Source organism: Pipistrellus hanaki (assembly GCF_964339955.1).
Source record: "Pipistrellus hanaki genome assembly, chromosome: 18".
Classification (NCBI taxonomy): Eukaryota; Metazoa; Chordata; class Mammalia; order Chiroptera; family Vespertilionidae; genus Pipistrellus; species Pipistrellus hanaki.
In genome coordinates, this window is record NC_140520.1 from 27,251,746 (window position 1) to 27,268,736 (window position 16,991).

A 16,991-nucleotide genomic window follows, 5' to 3' on the forward strand; every position below is an offset into this window, starting at 1 on the left:
TAGTTTGTTTCTATTTTATTATAGTACCTGCAAAGGAGGGCAAAAAAACAAAGTACAGAACAATAAAGAGAAGGAAAACAGATTTACATTAAATATCTTATTAATAAAGATGAAGGAAATTTCATAAAAATTGAAGCTTACTCCCTTTAAATTAAAAAGAAAGATTTTAAGTACATTACACATCCCTACTTCTTTATAGATAACTAGAGGCCCAGTGCACAAAATTCATGCACAGTGGTGTGTCCCTCAGCCCAGCCTGCACCTTCTCCAATCTGGGACCCCTCGAGGGATGTCCAACTGCCCGTTTAGGTCCAGTAGGATTGGGCCTAAAAGGGTAGTCGGACATCCCTCTCACAATCCAGGACTGCTGGCTCCCAACTGCTTGCCTGTCTGCTTTCCTGATTGCCCCTAACTGCCCTCCCCGACAGGCCTGGGACACCCCCCCCCCCCAATTGCCCTCTCCTGCAGGCCTGGTCCCTCCCAACTGCCCTCTCTTGCTGGCCATCTTGTGTTGATGTGATGGCCAATTTGCATATTACTCTTTTATTAGATAGGATAACTGACTTAACCTTGTATACATTACTTAGGAGTCATTAAAAACTTTTAAAACCAGCCGAAACCGGTTTGGCTCAGTGGTAGAGCGTCGGTCTGTGGACCGAAAGGTCCTGGGTTCGATTCTGGTCAAGGGCATGTACATTGGTAGCGGGCACATCCCCAGTAGGGGGTGTGCAAAGGCAGCTGGTCGATGTTTCTCTCTCATCGACGTTTCTAGCTCTTTATCCCTCTCTCCTCCTCTCTGTAAAAAAATCAATAAAATATATATATATATATATATAAAAAAAACTCGTTTAAAACCATAGAGAATACCTCAGGTGGTTAATTATTTTGCACTATATCTAAATGGGCCAAGATTACTATAATTTTTAAGTACTTGTATCTGCTTTTTATAGTTTTTATTTAATCTTATTCCTTGCTAGAAATCTGCCAGCTATTTCTTTTTAGACTTCATTTATTACATTTTACATTTATAAAAGTATGTGCTCTGTGTAAGAAGAAAACAAAGTAAAACAATGTAAAAGTTAATAATACTATTTCTTTTTAAAGTATTTTGAGAGTCCACCTCTAATCTAGGAGTATATTATTGCTTGTTTCTAATTTTACTTCTAACTTGTTATCTAAAAAGTCAGAAAAATCAAGCTCTACTGATAAACAGCAGACAAATTAAGAGTAGGATGAATGAACGCCTGACATAGCTATCCTAGAGCAAAGTACATGCCTATGAGGTCTGATCTTTTCTTGGCTTCTTCCTAATTCGTAGGTACATTCAAGGTAATTCAAACTACCAATAAATGAAGCATTGTTGCCACCTACTTTACGAAGACTTGTTTATAAACATGTCATAATTGATTTTTATAAGGTGTTGATAGCTACCAGCAACTCATGGCCACAATTTCTGTCTATCTCTGACCCTCTTCTGCATGTGGGTCTCTGATCTCATGCATGCAAGGTTTCCATACTATGTATTAAATTTTGTTATCTTCTCTTGCTAAAAAAGAAAATATATATTGAATTTTAACCACATAAAATAAAAGCACAAAAGCAAAGAGCCAAGTCATTCAATGGAAATAATACAGACATCCTATCTAAGTAGGTCAGAAGCCTTTATTACTTAAACTCTATTGCTATTTCAAATGAGTATCCTAAACTTCAATCCTTTAAAATGGCACCGATTCTTTCACAAAAGATTATAAGATAATTTAAATCCTACTTAGTTAAGCATAGATTGCAACAAAGGTTTGCATTAAGTCTCAAGTCTTTTTTGTTGTTGTTAATCCTCAGCTGAGGATATTTTCCCATTGATTTTTAGGGAGGGTGAAAGGGAGAGGGAGAGACAGAGAGACTGATTGGTCGCCTCCTGCATGCACCCCAACCAGGGCCAGGGAACCTGCAACCAAGGTACATGCCCTTGAGGGCAAGTTTCAATAGTGTATTATGCTTAATATTTAAATATGTTTTTTTGAAGGGGAGGAAAGGGGAGGGAAAGAGAGGGGAAGGGAGGGGAGGGGAAGGGGAGGAAGGGGAGGGGAAGGGAGGGAAGGTTAGGGCTCACAGCTTGGGTGCCAGTTGCTGTCAGATCTTACAATGCTAAGAATTTTGGGGAAAACTTAACTGTTATTCTTCACGGGGAAATTTTTTTTTAAGTTTAAATTTGTTTAAGAGATATTTAATGAAGATATTTTAACACTTCCCTTCCCTTCCCTTTTATCTATAACAATATTGAAAATTATATGTCAAAACTTGTCTGATATTCATGAATAGTACTGAGAATTAAATTTGACTCAAACAAAATAACCAAGCCTTAGAAACATCCTAACTTTTGAAGTGATTAAAAAACCAACCAACCAACCAACCAACCAACACCTCAGTAGCAAGTTACAATTTTATAAAACTAAAGGATTAGTTCTGAAAATAAAATTACTGAACAAGTTTTTTTTAAAAGGTTAAATGAAACCCTTAAAAGCTTAATCCTTTTGAAAATTTTTTAGATCTTCTTAACTACAGTTGGTAAAGTATAATATTTTAGATCTTAACTACAGTTGGTAAATTATTTTTTTTAGATCTTCTTAACCACAGTTGGTAAAACGTATTTTTTAGATCTTCTTAACTACAGTTGGTAAAGACCAGTTGGTGAAAACCAACAACTACCAAACAAAAGTACAGTTGGCCCCTGTATCCATGGGTACCACATTATTCACAGATTCAACCAACCATGGGATCAAAATATTTGGGGGAAAAATGGTATGCTGTTGGGGACACGTACTATTTAGGCCCACTAATGATGGTTGTGTCTATACTGAACACACAGTTCTTTATCATTACTCCCTAAACAATATCTATAATAATAAAAGAGTAATATGCTAATTAGACCAGACAACTGGACGACCTTCTGGATGTCCTTCCAGACGACCTTCCGGATGATTGCACTATGACACCCACTGGTGCCAGACCAGCCAAGGCGGGTATGAGGCAGGTGTGATGGTCGGGGACCCGGCCACCCATAGCCCCATGACTGCCCTGCAAAGGGAGGCCCAGGACACTGGCCAATCAATCAATTGGGGTGGGACTCCATAATCACCCCAAAGAAGGAGGCCCAGGCCACTGACCAGCAGGCTGAGGCTGGTGGGCAGGGCCTACCTCCTTGGGGTGATCGATGGCAGAGCCCCGTGATTGATTGCCCCAAAGAGGGAGGCCAGGCTACCAGCGGTGGTGGCGGCGCTGCAGCAGGTAGGTGGGTCCTCCCTCTGTGGGGGCATTCCATTGTGGAGCCCTGGTCGGGTAGGCAGGGTCTACCTATTTGGGGTTTTCATTCGTGGGGCTCCCGGACTGTGAGGGCACAGGCCAGCTGAGGGACCCGCTTCCAGTGCATGAGTTTTGTGCACTGGGCCTCTACTCTACATCTATATATATAAAAGCCTCAGCGCTCATTACAATGGAATGATCGGAACCACCAGAAAGACTGGTCGCTATGACGCTCACTGACCACCAGGGGGCAGATGCTCAATACAGGAGCTGCCCCCTGGTGGTCATTGTGCTCTCACAGTGAGAGTGCTGTTCAGCCAGAAGCCAGGCTCACGGCTGGCAAGTGCAATGGTGGTGGCAGAAGCCTCTCCTGCCTCTACAGCAGTGCTAAGGAGTGGTGAGAGTGGCAAGAGCACGCTTAGTGCCGAGTCTGGTGGTGCCCGGCCCAGCTTGGGCTCATCCCTAGCTGCATGCCACTTCGAGCACTGCTACAGGATCGGGCCTAAACCAGCAGTCAGACATCCCCTTAAGGGTCCCAGATTGGGAGGGGTGCAGGCCAGGCTGAGGTACCCCCTCTACCCCCCGTGCATGAATCTGCACCAGGCCTCTAGTAGTATAATAACTATTTACATGGCATTTATATTGTATTAGGTATGAGTAATTTAGAGATGATTTGAAGTACACGGGAGGATGAGTAGGTTATAGACAAATACTATGCTATTTTATATGGAGACTTGAACATTCAAGAATATAAGTATTCTCAGGGATCCTGCAACAAATCCTCACTGGATACCAAGGGATGACTGCATTAACTTTGATAAGCTAGGATTTCCACACCAACAGCAAATTTCAAGCTAAGTACAAAAATAAAAATCTATTTCTTTTTAAATTTCCTTTATGACTTTTAATATAATATACCATTAAACAAATATTCTATATAAAGGATTTAATATTAAAATAGTAAGATACTCCAAACATTTTTTAAAGTTCTACCATTTATATACGAGGCTCTGAATTATATACTTAATTCACCAACTTTACTCTGGGGTTTAAACCAAGGCTTTCCAAGGGGTACAAAAGCATGAATAAGTTTTATGGAAATCAAATTTAGACATTCAACTTCCCTAATGTTCTTTCCCAAGACAATCTGCCTGAACTCACTTGCAGTCTAAGCTATCTGCTCATCCTACCACTGGACTCTTTCTTGATAACAGTCCTTCTCTCACTAAAATAAAAAGGCATCTCACCCATCCCAAGTCTCCTAAGAGTACACTGCCAGGGTGGCTCAGTTGGTTGGAGCATCGTCCTGTATGCCAAAAGGTTGCAGGTTTCATTCCCAATCTGGGCACATACTTAGGGTGTGGGTTCAATCCCAGGTCAGGGTGAATACAGGTGGCAAATGACTGATATTTCTCTCTCACATTGGTGTTTCTCTCTCCCTCTCCCTCCTTCCCCCCCCCCACCCCCTCTTTTCTCTAAAGTCAACAAAGACATGTCCTTGGATGAGGATTAAAAAAAAAGAAGAAAAAAAAAAGAATGCACTGCCTAAAAATTTAAAATTTCTGTAGTGCCAAAGGCTATTGGCAAAGCCCTCCTTTACTCAAGGAACATGACTACTATAATTTTAATCAATTATGTATTAATTATAATAATTCAAGCCAAAAGAGTTTTAACACTTAAGACCTTTCCACAAGAATACATATTATGGTGGTAGAGAAATTAGGTGTCAATAAAAGCATTTTCAAGCACAAAAACACATTATAAAAATCTGTGGGGAAAAATGGATGGAAATAATTTCAAAGGCAAAAAGGAACAATATAAACTTTCAGATTGTCAGGAGCCTGTTCATATATTCCATAGAGTAGATACCATTGCATTACTCTAGTATTTATAGTTAATTGGATATATTTAAAATAAGAATATAAAAGCTTTATTTCAAACTGTTAGTATTTTCAATAAACTGAAGATTACATTTCTCAACTATCTATATATCTATATATATAAAAGCTTAATATGGAAGTTGTCCCCTTGGGCGTTTGACTGACTGGGAGTTTGATTGCTCACTATGACCTGCCCTGACCACCAGGAGTCAGTACAGAACAAAGGGAGACCCCGGCTGCCAGCAGCTACTAGGGACTCTACCTGTGCCCAAATTTTGTGCACTGGCCCTCTAGTTTAAAATAAGTGACAAATGATGGATTCCAACTTGAAATTAAGTGACTCTTTTTTCAAAATTCTCTTATATGTATGTACTCTGGTAAATTATTTTGAAGAACATTTCTTTATATACATTAATTTTTACTTAATCTTGTGTTATAGTTAACATCATTTCCCTTTTACAAATAAGAAAACTAAGGCCTGGAACATCAGGTAGTTTGTCCCAGGTCACTATGTCATATTAGCTAAAAGGCATATGGTAAGAGGTGAAACTCTTAATCTCTACACAAAACTGTTCCTTGTGATATAAGCATAGTCAGTAGGCAAAGACCTACTAAACTTGCAGGGGTCTTCAAACTACAGCCCGAGGGCCACATGCGGCCCGCAGAGGAGTCTGATCAGGCCTGCCAGGTTTTTTGGGCAGTGAGCGCAGCCGAGGTGTTACAGTAGGAATTAGTAGTTCATATAGTCCGGCCCTCCAGCTCTCTGAGGGACCGTGATCTGGCCCCCACTTTAAAAAGTTTGAGGACCCCTGTACTAAAGAATCAAAAGAAAAGGAACCCAAGGAAATAATCAGAAATCTAGTTAGTAAATTTTTATAAAGGCATTCTTCGCAATGGCCTATTAATTAATGTCAACTAAAGGGTGTCCCCAAAAAATGTATACAAATTTTAACAGCTGATAACTCAGTTTTGAGAATAAAATATATTTTAATAAACACTACCTTTATAATTATCCAAAGTGCATGTATACATTTTTGGGGGGCACCCTATATTCCTAATCTCCTAACTTCAGTAATTCTAACTTAAATCTCAATTCTTCTCATATTTTCTTAAAGTTATTTAATAATTTATTCTTTGTGTTTAATTTCTATCATCATCATCATCATCATCTCCTCCCATGAAAGTATCCCCGCCCACACACAAACCCTTACTGTTCCTACATTCTGATCATAATAATTTTGGCACCTAAGGAATTCTTCTAAATGTCTTTGATGGTTATGGGTGAATAATCTCTATGAAGATGGACTACTAGTAAGTGTTTTATGAGGATAAAGATAATGACATGAAAAAGGGAGAGAGGAGCTACCATATCTCAATTTCTATCCTTAATAAATCTTTTATTCTCTTTTCTAAGGAAATGTTTAAATTCTCACCCAATTACATTAAATTGATGTGAAATAAAAACTTCACACGATAGTATAACACTTAGAATAATATATAAAGCAGTGATATTATGTTGAATGCCATAGTGATTATCTCCTTTTAAAAACTGTCTAATAATTGATAAGCTACATTTGCTTGAAAAGATTTGCCTATAACATCTATAGACAACTATACACTGGTTGATTAGGGATCTTGTGATTAGGAGTCAAATGACGTCAGTTTAAATGGTAACTGGTTTTAGTTGTGCCCTCTGGTTAAGTATTTTTCTACAGGAGATTAAGGATAAAATGATTAAGTGAATCTAAAGAATGTGACATTTATACTTATTCTAATAAAGAGTATCATTGTAGATCATTGTAGTCTCAGTAAGTAAATTGAAAATATAACTTTAAAAAGTAATATCTCAGTTATTTTCCCCCCTCACAAATATTCATAGGTTCAAAATAAGCAAAATATGATAAATTGATAATCCAAATAATGGCCATGTAAAACCACCTTAAAAAGTCTTTTGCATTTTAAAATTATTTTTCAAATTTTTAAGTTTGTTCTAGTAGTTAGTCTATTATGAAACAAAAGAATGCTTTAAAGTGATCAGGCCATCCATGATGCATGAATTTATTCCAGTATAAAATCTTTCTTTTAAAAACAAGACCCAGAACCAACATGTGCATAGTTGTCTATGAAATACAAACCTAACTAGTATTTAGGTATGTTTGTTAAGTGAAATAATTCTGGCGCCTGAATTCTAATTTGGAGATAAGCTTATCAATTTCCAAAAAAGCAGAGTCCCAATAAAAAACCCTAAATAAAAAAAAGTATAAATGTATGAAAATCATTCCTAATGATGAAATTTAATCTTTAGTGAATAATTGCCCAGTCATATAATCCTGGCAAGAATCACATGACTATTTTTTTTTTTCCCTTCCATTTTATAACTAGGGAAACAGGCTGGAAGCCCAGTGACTGGCTCAGAGCATAAAAGGAAGAGCTGGGTGGGAACTGAACTCAGCCTACCTGAAGCCAAAGCATGGCCTTCTCAACTGTAGCTAAAACCCGAGACAAACAGTAACGGGAATTAAAGTGCCACTCGCCTACTAGCTACATCAAAGAAAATTAGTTTCACAAAACCTTCATATTTATTTGAAGCCCACCAGTACGCACATGGATAGCTTTTGAGTAAAATGTATTAAAAACGAGCCGTGTCATTTAGAGGGCAACCCAGATCTGGCTGAACACTCCTGTATGGCTTTTTACCTTTTGCAAAAAATAGCCCGCACTGACAATTCTTTTGAATTGTTTCACCCATTATTTTACTCTCTCTCTCTTGGAACAGTAAGAGCTGCTACCTACAACTCTTTGAAAGGTTGGTAAAAGTCATTTTGCACTGCCAGCTATATACCCTACAATCAAATAAACAGGCCATTTCCCCAAGAAAATACAACTAAGCCCTGCTGACATCTAACACAGATGCAGCGTTATTATGAGCCGGGGTGGGGTAGGGGTGGGGGTGAGGGGGAGATCCAAACCCAGCCCCTCCAAAGCCTCAACTGCAGAGGGTCTGGGGTGGGGTTGGGAGAAGGAGACACGCTCCACCGAGGGAGGGAAGGAGGCTCCGGCGGGGGTGCCTCCATCTGCGGAACTCTCGCCCAATCCCCGTCCCGGCTGCCATCCCGTGACCGCCAGAACCTGTTTGTAGAAAAGTAGACAGGGAGCCCGCGAGCCGGGCTGGCAGAGGGCGCAGGAACCTGGCTGCGGCTCCGGGAGGAGAAAATGTCTCCTTGGCGGCGGCCGCCGCTGTCCTGTGGTCTGACTCGTGGGGCTGGCTCTCCAGCGAGCGAGGTGTGTGTGTGCCTCCTGCTCTTCTCCTCGCCCCTTCCCCCACCCCTCTCTCCCCCTGGCCCCAGCACTCTGCAGAGCGAGCTGCCTGGAGCAAAGCTGCACCACCCAGCCAAAGGGGAAAAAAATTTTTTTTCTTTTTTTAAATAAAGAAAAAAGAAAATCCCTGGAGTGTATGGGTTGGGGCAGGCTCGCCCTGGGCAGGGCCGGGGGCAGCAGCCCGGGCGCCGCCGCCGCCTCGCCCCAAGGCCGGGTGCACCGGCCGGTGACATTGGCATGATGCTCACACACAGGCTTCCCCCCCCCACCCCCCGGCCCCCGGCCCGCGGCCCCGCGGACCCCCGATCCGCCTCGGGGCCGCCTCCCTGAGCTCCCCCCGACCTCGCCCTGAGCTCAGGAGGGTGAGGGGGGCGATGCCACCAGCGGGCAAGCAGCCTCCGGAGAAACCATGTTCACCTTGCCATGCACACATCTGCCCGCACGCCCCGCGTGTCACGGCCCCGCCGCGCCTGACAGCCGCCTGCCCAGCCCAGCCCAGCCCCGCATCCATCCCCTGGCCAGAGCTCACCCCGACACCGCCACCCCTCCCGGCCCCCCGCTAACCCACTCCCAGGAAAAAGGGGAGACATAAGCAAAAAAAAAATAAATTAATTTAAAATAAATAATCTACCTGGATCAAATTCAGGGATCCGGGCTTGGTATTCAGCTCCGACTCTCATCCCAACATCTGCAAAGCAATGCCGACGAGAGAGAGAGAGAGAGAGAGAGAGAGAGAGAGAGAGAGAGAGAGAGAGAGAGAGAGAGAGAGAGAGAGAGAAAGATACAGGAAAGAAGAGAGGAAGAGACACTTAATCAAATATAAAAATCGTGGAGGGGATGTGGAAAGCTGCGGCGGCGGGTGGCGGGAGGGAGATGTGGAGTCCGGGCAGGCGCTCGGGGCTGTGGCGGAGGCTGGGGGCGGGGTGTGGGGGGCGGGGGCGGGGGTCGCGGGCGCTGCGGCGCGGCTCCGGGCGGGAGTTCGAGGCCACCGCAGCGCCCGGGCTCCGAGGGGCGGGAGCGCGCGGCGGAGGGAGGGGGCTGGGGGAGGGGAGGGAAGGGAGGGAGGGAGGAGGGAGGGGGCGGCGGGCGGGTTGGCGGGGAGGAGTTCGGGGCTACCACCGTGCTCGTCGTCGCTGCTGCAGCCGCTCTCGGGCTCCGAGGAGGGCAGCCCGCCGCCGCCGCCGCCGCCGTTGGTGGACGAGGCGCCGCCGCCGCCGCCCGCGGGGCTCTTGGCGCTGCCGTTGGCCGCCCGGTGGTTCTTCCCCAGCAGCTCGGGCCCTTTCTCCATCATGCCGGGCATGGTAGACGAGGGGAGGGGGCGCGGCGCGGGGGGGTGGGGAGGGAGGCGGCGGGGTGACGGGGGGAGGGGGATCGCTTCGGAGCGAGGGCGGGAGGGAGAGGAGGAGGAGGAGGAGGGTGTTAATAGGGAGCCGCCATCACCGCCCCGGTCCGGCGGCAGCGCAGTCGCCTCACCACCACCCGCCCCGGCCCCGCCTCCCCCCCTCCTCCTCCTCCCCCTCCTCCCTCCGCCCTCCCCGCCCGCCCCGCGCTCCCGGGTCTCGGCTCGGCCGCGCCGCGCTCCTGGCCGCCGCCGGTATCCCTCCGCCCCGCAGGGAGGTTCCGGCCGCGGGGAGGGGATCGGGGTGTTGGGGGGGGGAGAAGGGAGGGAGGCCCCGGGGAAGCCCAGCTCCCCCGAGATGGCGATCGCCGCCCCTCCTCGGGGCCCCGGGCGCCATGGCCGCCTCGCCTCCTCAGGGGACTCTTTGGCCTCCCTCTCCGGGCGGAAGGAGCGCGGCAGGAGGCGCGACCCGAGGCGCCCGGGTCCGGGGAGCGGCCCCCCCCTTTCCCAGGAGTTTGCGGGGGGCCGGGCGGGCGCAGGCTGGAGCCCGCCCTTCTCCCGGGCCCGGCGGCGGCGGCGGCGGCGGCCCTCGGGGGCCGGGCCCGGCGGCCGGCGTGGCGCTGGGGCGCGCTGCCCGCCATGGAGCCGGTTAGTGGAGCCGGCGACCTCCGCGTCCCCGGGCCCCTCCGGCCCAGCAGACGACCAGGCCGCGAACGCCGCAGTGGTTTTTGTTTTTATTTGTTTGCTTGTTTCGGGATCTCTGACCGGGGACCTGGCTCCCCGAAAGAGGCCGATGGTGCCTCCGAGCTGAGTTGCAAAAGGGCTGAGCAATGCAGCTCACTTTTGCTAAGAGTTTTTTTTTTTTTTCTTTTTCTTTTTTTAAAGCCTTTGGCCCCGTTTTCCTCTTTTGACCTTTTCTTCTTCCCCTTTCCTTTCTTGCTATTGCATTCGTTCGGGAGTGGGGGCTGTCCGTGGTGACGGGAGGACGGGGTTCTCGCCTAGTTGGCGCCGGCCCCGCGGTGCTGCCCGGCCCCGGGGCCAGGGCTCGGGCCGCGCGGTGGAGGGCGGAGCCCGAGGCCGAGGTGAGGCCGGAGCCGCCTTCTGGCCGGGCTTGCAGCCTGGCAGGAGATAGCTCCGCAATGCTTTTCTGGATTGCGTTAGGCAGAAGGAAGAGGGAACTGCTTTTTTTTTTTTTTTTTCCTGGTCACCAAAATTTGAGTACCTTGGCTTTGCTGCCAGGCTGGCCTGGTGTTGGGGCCTGTTGATGGTTTTATTTGTGTGTGTTTTTTTCTTCCCTCATTGAGTATTTGAACTGTGAGTATTCAGTATGCAGATGTAGGCAAAGTGGTAGCTTGGGGTCCATAGGGAAGGTATTTCCCAAACACTTAAAAAGATTGCCCTGGAAGAGTGCTATTTTAGGTCAGTGCAGAGTGGATCAAACCAGAAATAAGTCCAGTCCCCCTTTCTCTTCTCTCCCCCCTCCCCCCCCCCCCCCCCCAACCGGAGCTAGCCTTCACTCAAAAGAAATCAGGAAGTGAGCCAAGAAAAGCCTGGGAAGTAAATATTTGGCAGAGAGGCCTTGTGTAAAGAGCAAAATCTCCTGGGCAGGACAAAAATCTGTCTGGTTCTGTTAGTGGAGATAGTTACATCTCTATCAAAGCTTGATATAATTCCATTTAATATTTAAATCATACAGCTATTGCTTTTTTACAGAGAGGAAGGGAATGAGAGAGAAACGTTGATCAGCTGCCTCTTGCGCGCGCGCACACACACACACACACACACACCCCCCCACTGGGGATGTGCAGGCAACCAAGGTACATGTCCTTGACCTGAATCCAACCTGGGACCTTTCCGTCTGAAGGCCAAGGCTCTATCCACTGAGCCAAACCAGCCAGGGCACTAAACCTTTAAAAAAAAAAAATATATATATATATATATATATATATATATATATATATATATATATTTTATTGGTTTTTTTCAGAGAGGCGGGGGAGGGGTAGAGAGAAACTCCCATGAAAGATCAGCTGTCCCTTAAGAGACCAAGAGGCAGAAATAGATTCATCAAGCTAGGACCCGGGTGGGGGGCTGGGCTGTCACTCGGATAGAGAGACAGTCAACACCCACCACAGACGACACAGCGTTTATTTCCAAAAGAATAAAGGGAGGTTTCCCTGAAAAGCTTAGAATCAGGAGTTTTGGGTGTGCCCAGGTCCTATTCAATCCCTCATTCCTGGGATTTAGCATATCAAGACCTGGGTAAGTCAAGCTCCTATTCCTTCCTCATTCCAAGCACTTGGATAAAGATAAGAAATCTGTTAACAGTCTTCAGCATTTTGGGGAAACGTGTTTTCAGGGCGTGGCTCTGCCTAGCCTTGAGTTCAGCTGATGATAATTAAAGGTCATCCATGTGCATTCCCAGGGGACCCTCTACAGTTAGGGCAGGACTAAACCTTTTAATTCTATTTCTTTTATTAACAACTACGGTTCTGAATATTATTTTAATTCCCATAGGATTTTTCTGAAAGAAGAGAATGTCCTGACCAAATGAAATGAATAGCCATTTTCCTTGACAGTTATATTTTTCACTGTAAATTATAAAACATTGGTACTTTGGTTTTACACACAAGCTTCTGATGAACATGATTCAGCATCTCGGGTCCTGTAACACAAAGGCCAGTCTCTGAATTGAGTGAATTACTGAGGCCTCTCGGCCAGCCAGCTTTCTGACACCCAACTTTGTAACACCCACTTTTCCACAGAAAATTTCTGCATACGGTTATATGCACAACATTAAAGATTAGGGGTAATAATTAAAATATTATTAATAAAACTCTTAAAAGATTATACCTTTATTTTTATCTTTTTAGTACAGCAAAGAAGGCTGAGCAAGGTAGACTGCATTCCACTCTTAAGAGAAGGACCTCAGGGAGGGAGGTGGGTAGGTTATAGGATTTTTAAAAAGAAAAGCAAGTGTATTTTGCCCCTGAAGAAAAGGAACATGGGAACATGGCCTGATATATAAAGAATAATAAAGGGCCTTAAAAGGATTTGCCAGCCAAAACCAGTTTGGCTCAGTGGATAGAGCGTTTTGCCTGCAGACTGAAAGGTCCCAGGTTCAATTCCAGTCAAGGGCATGTACCTGGGTTGTGGGCACATCCCCAGGAGGGCGTGTGAAAGAGGCAGCTGATCGATGATTCTCATTGATGTTTCTAACTATCTCTCTTTCTCTCTGTAAAAAATCAATAAAATATATTAAAAAGATTTGCCAATAATTAACAGGACAATTTAGAAAAAGATACGACTTAAGGAGAAATATTGGGAATGTCTATTGGGTTAAAGGAATAAAAGAATCTGAACGAGGAAGAAGAAAATGTTAAGAAAGGATTAATAAACAATGTCCAGTGATGAAGTCATGTTAAGGGCTTAAGAAAAGGGCTTTCATTTGTCAATTAGAAGGGTGTTAGTTATTTTGTTTGGCTATTTTCTTACTGTATTTAATTTTTTTTTTTTAAATATGGAACAAACAATACCGGTACATTCTCATAGTTCCAAAATCAAAATATATGAAAATATACTTCAATATTGTACTGGACATCTCAGTGATGGCAAACTTGCATAGAAAAAAACGTATAAGGATTGGAAAGAAATACATAAATGTTTTATTTGGAGAAATCGTGACAGTCTATATGTAAAATTATAACCCATAAGCTATTAGTGTTACTAAGTGAATTTAGCAAGTTGCTGGATTTAGTCAGCGTGTAAAGCTCAATTATGTTTTTATGCTAGAGGCCCAGCGTACGAAATCAAGCACGAGTAGCTCGCCGCCGCTTGCTGCCGCTCACCGCCCAGCCTGCTACTGCTGGCCGCTCGCTGCCCTGCCCACAGCCGCTCATGGCCCCGCTCACCGCTGACCCGCAGCCGCTGGTCCCTCCGCTCACGGCTGACCCGCAGCCGCTGGTCCCTCCGCTCACGGCTGACCCGCAGCCGCTGGTCCCTCGTCGTCTCACCCGCAGCCGCTCGTTGCTCACCGCCCAGCCTGCAGCTCGTCGCTCCCGGCCCAGCCTGCCCAGCCTGCAGCCGCTCGTCGCCCGCCGCCCCGCTCGCCGCCCTGCCTGCAGCCGCAAGTTGCTCGCCGCCCCGCCTGCAGCCGGTCAGCGGTCCAGCCTGCAGCCACTCATGACTCCACTTGCCACAGTTCGTCGCTCCGCCCTCCGCCGCTCTTTGCTCCGCCCGCTGCCACTCACTCGGCGCTCAACACTCCACCTGCAGCCGCTCATGGCTCGCTGCCCTGCCCGCAGCCGGCCATCGCTCACCACCCCGCCCGCCGCCACTGGTTGCCCGCCAGCTGGCCCACAGCCGCTCATCACTCTGCCTCCCCCCGCGTCCCTCGGCCCAAAGCCGCTCGTGGCTCGCCGCCCCACCCGCAGCCATTCGTTGCTCGATGCACCACCCACCACCACTCCACACTCGTCGCCCCAGTCATCACTCCAGCCGCCGCCACCGCTGGTCACTTCGCCCACCGCCGCTCGCCGCTCGCCGCCCCGCCCACTGCCACTCGTAGCTCCGGCCGCCAAGGATGGTCCCTCACCTCCCTGCCCACCGCTGCTCATCGCTCCGCCTGCTGCCACTCATCACTCGCCACCCCGCCCGCCACCGCTCATCGCTCACCATCCCACGCGGCACTCCACCCACAGCTGCTCATTGCTCGTGGCTCCACCTGCAGCCGCTGGGCGCTCACCGCCCCACCCATCACTCTGCCCACCAGCGCTCCTTGCTTCGACCACCACCATTCATCACTCCTCCCTCCACCACTCGCCAACCTGCCCACTGCCACTTGCGAGCCCTGGGGGAGGGACTGAGAGGTGGTCAATGCACCTCATGGCAACTGGTCAAGGGGCCGCTCCGGTTGTTACGTTCATGGTCCCTGGCCTTTTATTATATAGGATACAAGCACTAAACAACTAGAAAATAAATTTTTTAAAGCAATCCTATATCATAAAGAGCTAATATGCAAATGGTTGTCACACCCTCGCGTCAGAAATGCTCAGACACTCAACACTGAGGAGAGGAATGGGGACCAGCCAGGCACACAGGAGCTCACAAGAGAGGAATCGGCCAGCCAGGCACAAATGAGCTTGCGAGAGAGGAATGGGGACCAGCCAGGCTGAGGCCCTGGAGAGGGACAAGCTGCCCGCCCCTCGGTCTTGGGTGCCCGTGGCTGCAGCCCGGGGAAAGCCGTCCACACATGGTCACCTGTGGCTGCAGCCTGGGGAAAGCCGTCCACACATGGTCACCTGTGGCTGCAGCCCGGGGAAAGCCGTCCACACATGGTCAGCTGTGGCTGCAGCCCGGGGAAAGCCAGCCACACATGGTCAGCTGTGGCTGCAGCTGGCCAAGGGAAGGAAACCTGGGTCCCGGGTGCCTTCGACCAGCCGGAGGAGGGAATTTTGTGCACCAGGTCTCTAGTATAAAAAATATGAAATACCTTGCATACTAGTATCACATGGCTGCTATAATTACTACAAACAGTTGCTTAAAACAAATTTATTCTCTCAAAAGTTCTGGAGACCAGAAGTCCAAAATCTAGGAGTCAGGGTCACCTTCTCCCAGAGCCTCTGGAGATAATCTGTTTCCTGCCCTTTCTAGGTATTCCATAGCTTGAAGCCCCATCACTCTAATCTCTGCCCCCATCTTCACATTATCTTCTCTGTGTGTGTGTTGAATTTCCCTCTTCCTCTGTCATACAAAGACACTAATGGCATTTAGGGCCCACCTGGATAATCCAGGATTATCCCTTGTTTCAAGACCTATAATTTAATCACATCTGCAAAGACCTTTTTTCTTTTCCCAGATAAGGTAACATTTCCAGGTTCCAGATATTAGGACTTAACATCTTTGGGGCAGCATCCAGCCCTTTGCACCTAGGATTAAATTTAAACGAAAGATATGTAGTTTAAAAACTACATTGTTCAGAGAAATTAGCAAAGATACAAGTAACTGGTCATAGATCAGAAGACTCTAATATAAAAATGTCAGTTCTCCCCGAATTGATCTGTAGATTTAGTCTAATCCCTAACAGAATCAAAGCAGATTTTGTATGTGTGTGTGTGTCTGTGTATACACATGTGTATGCACGCATGTACATTGATAAGCTGATTCTCAAATTTATATAGCCATTTCAGAAGACCAAGAATAGCCAAGACAATCTGGAAGAACAACAAAGTTGGAGGATTTATACTATCAGATATTGGGAAGTAGACCAGTGGAGCCCTGGTGTGGCTCAGTTGATTGTTTCATCCATGCACCCAAAGGTCGCCATTCCCAGTCAGGGCACATGCCCAGGTTGTGGGCTCGATCCCCTGTCAGTCAAGGTGAATGGGGAAGACAGTGATCCATGTTTCACTTTCACATTGGTGTTTCCCCCCTCCTCCTCTCTCTAAAATAAGTTTTAAAAAAGGTAAACCAATAGAACTGAATAGGGTTCCCAAACAAATCCTTATGTGAACATTTTATGGAAAAGTTGATACTGTGCAAATGTGGAGGGAAAAAATGGACGTTTCAATAGATGGTGTTGGGTCAATTGAATATCCATGTAGATGAAAAATAAGAAACCTTGATGCCTACTCGTTATCTCTAACTGGGTAGTCAAATATTTCTTAAACAGGACATAAAAAGCTCAAGTTATAAGGGAAAATATTGAACAAAATATTTCAGAAAAGTGTGAAAAATATAAAGAACCTTGAATTATGTCAGGAAACTACAAATAGTTTTGTATTCCTGGGGCATGAAGTCAATTCAGGATGAGACGAGAGGTAGGCAAGGGCTAACCCGCAGAAAGCCCTTTATAGCAGTCATAGGGTTAAGCAATTTCCTCTCTAGGTAATGGAAAAGGACCAGAGGGATCTAAGCAAGACAATGATTTGGCTCAAATGATATTTTAGATGGAAATTGAATTTGGCAAAGAAATCAATTAGAAGGCTGTTGAAGTAGTCTAGAAATGATAAGGCTTGAATTATGGCAGTGGTAGCAAGGATAGAAGCAGGGATAGAGCTAAACATTTAGTAGGTAATTACCAAAATTTGGGGATAGGTTGAATATGGACAAGAAAAGGGAAGGGGGTAGTCTTAGACTGGTGCCTTCTGGGTAGG

At 46.6% G+C, this 16,991-nt stretch overlaps 2 protein-coding genes across 12 annotated transcripts in view; one reads left to right on the forward strand and one right to left on the reverse strand.

Moving 5' to 3' along the window:
• RCOR3 (REST corepressor 3) overlaps positions 1-10,018 on the reverse strand; it is a 42,003-nt gene extending 31,985 nt beyond the window's left edge. For 6 of the 9 annotated variants that reach the window (XR_014793301.1, XR_014793302.1, XR_014793303.1 and 3 more), the window contains exons 1-2: positions 9,618-10,018; positions 9,130-9,186 (exon numbers count right to left, since the gene is read on the reverse strand). Coding sequence is in view for 6 of the 9 variants with exons in the window: in XM_084865546.1 (XP_084721672.1) it covers positions 9,130-9,186; positions 9,618-9,798 (238 nt within the window). In the remaining 3 variants the exon portion in view is untranslated. The remainder of the gene's footprint in view (positions 1-9,129; positions 9,187-9,617) is intronic. The other 3 variants (XM_084865543.1, XM_084865544.1, XM_084865542.1) reach the window with 2 other exon arrangements.
• Positions 10,019-10,435: 417 nt separating this feature from the next.
• Positions 10,436-15,085, forward strand: LOC311612542 (uncharacterized protein). Of its 3 annotated transcripts, none has more exons than XM_084865564.1 (2): positions 10,436-10,485; positions 13,630-15,085. In XM_084865564.1, the coding sequence occupies exons 1-2, from the start codon at positions 10,477-10,479 to the stop codon at positions 14,806-14,808; spliced, it is 1,188 nt and encodes a 395-aa protein (XP_084721690.1). In that variant the 5' UTR covers positions 10,436-10,476; the 3' UTR covers positions 14,809-15,085. The 3 variants fall into 3 exon arrangements, with proteins under 3 accessions (XP_084721690.1, XP_084721691.1, XP_084721692.1); XM_084865565.1 differs by lacking the exon at positions 10,436-10,485 and adding an exon at positions 10,492-11,151; XM_084865566.1 differs by lacking the exon at positions 10,436-10,485 and adding an exon at positions 11,159-11,256.
• Positions 15,086-16,991: the final 1,906 nt, after the last annotated feature.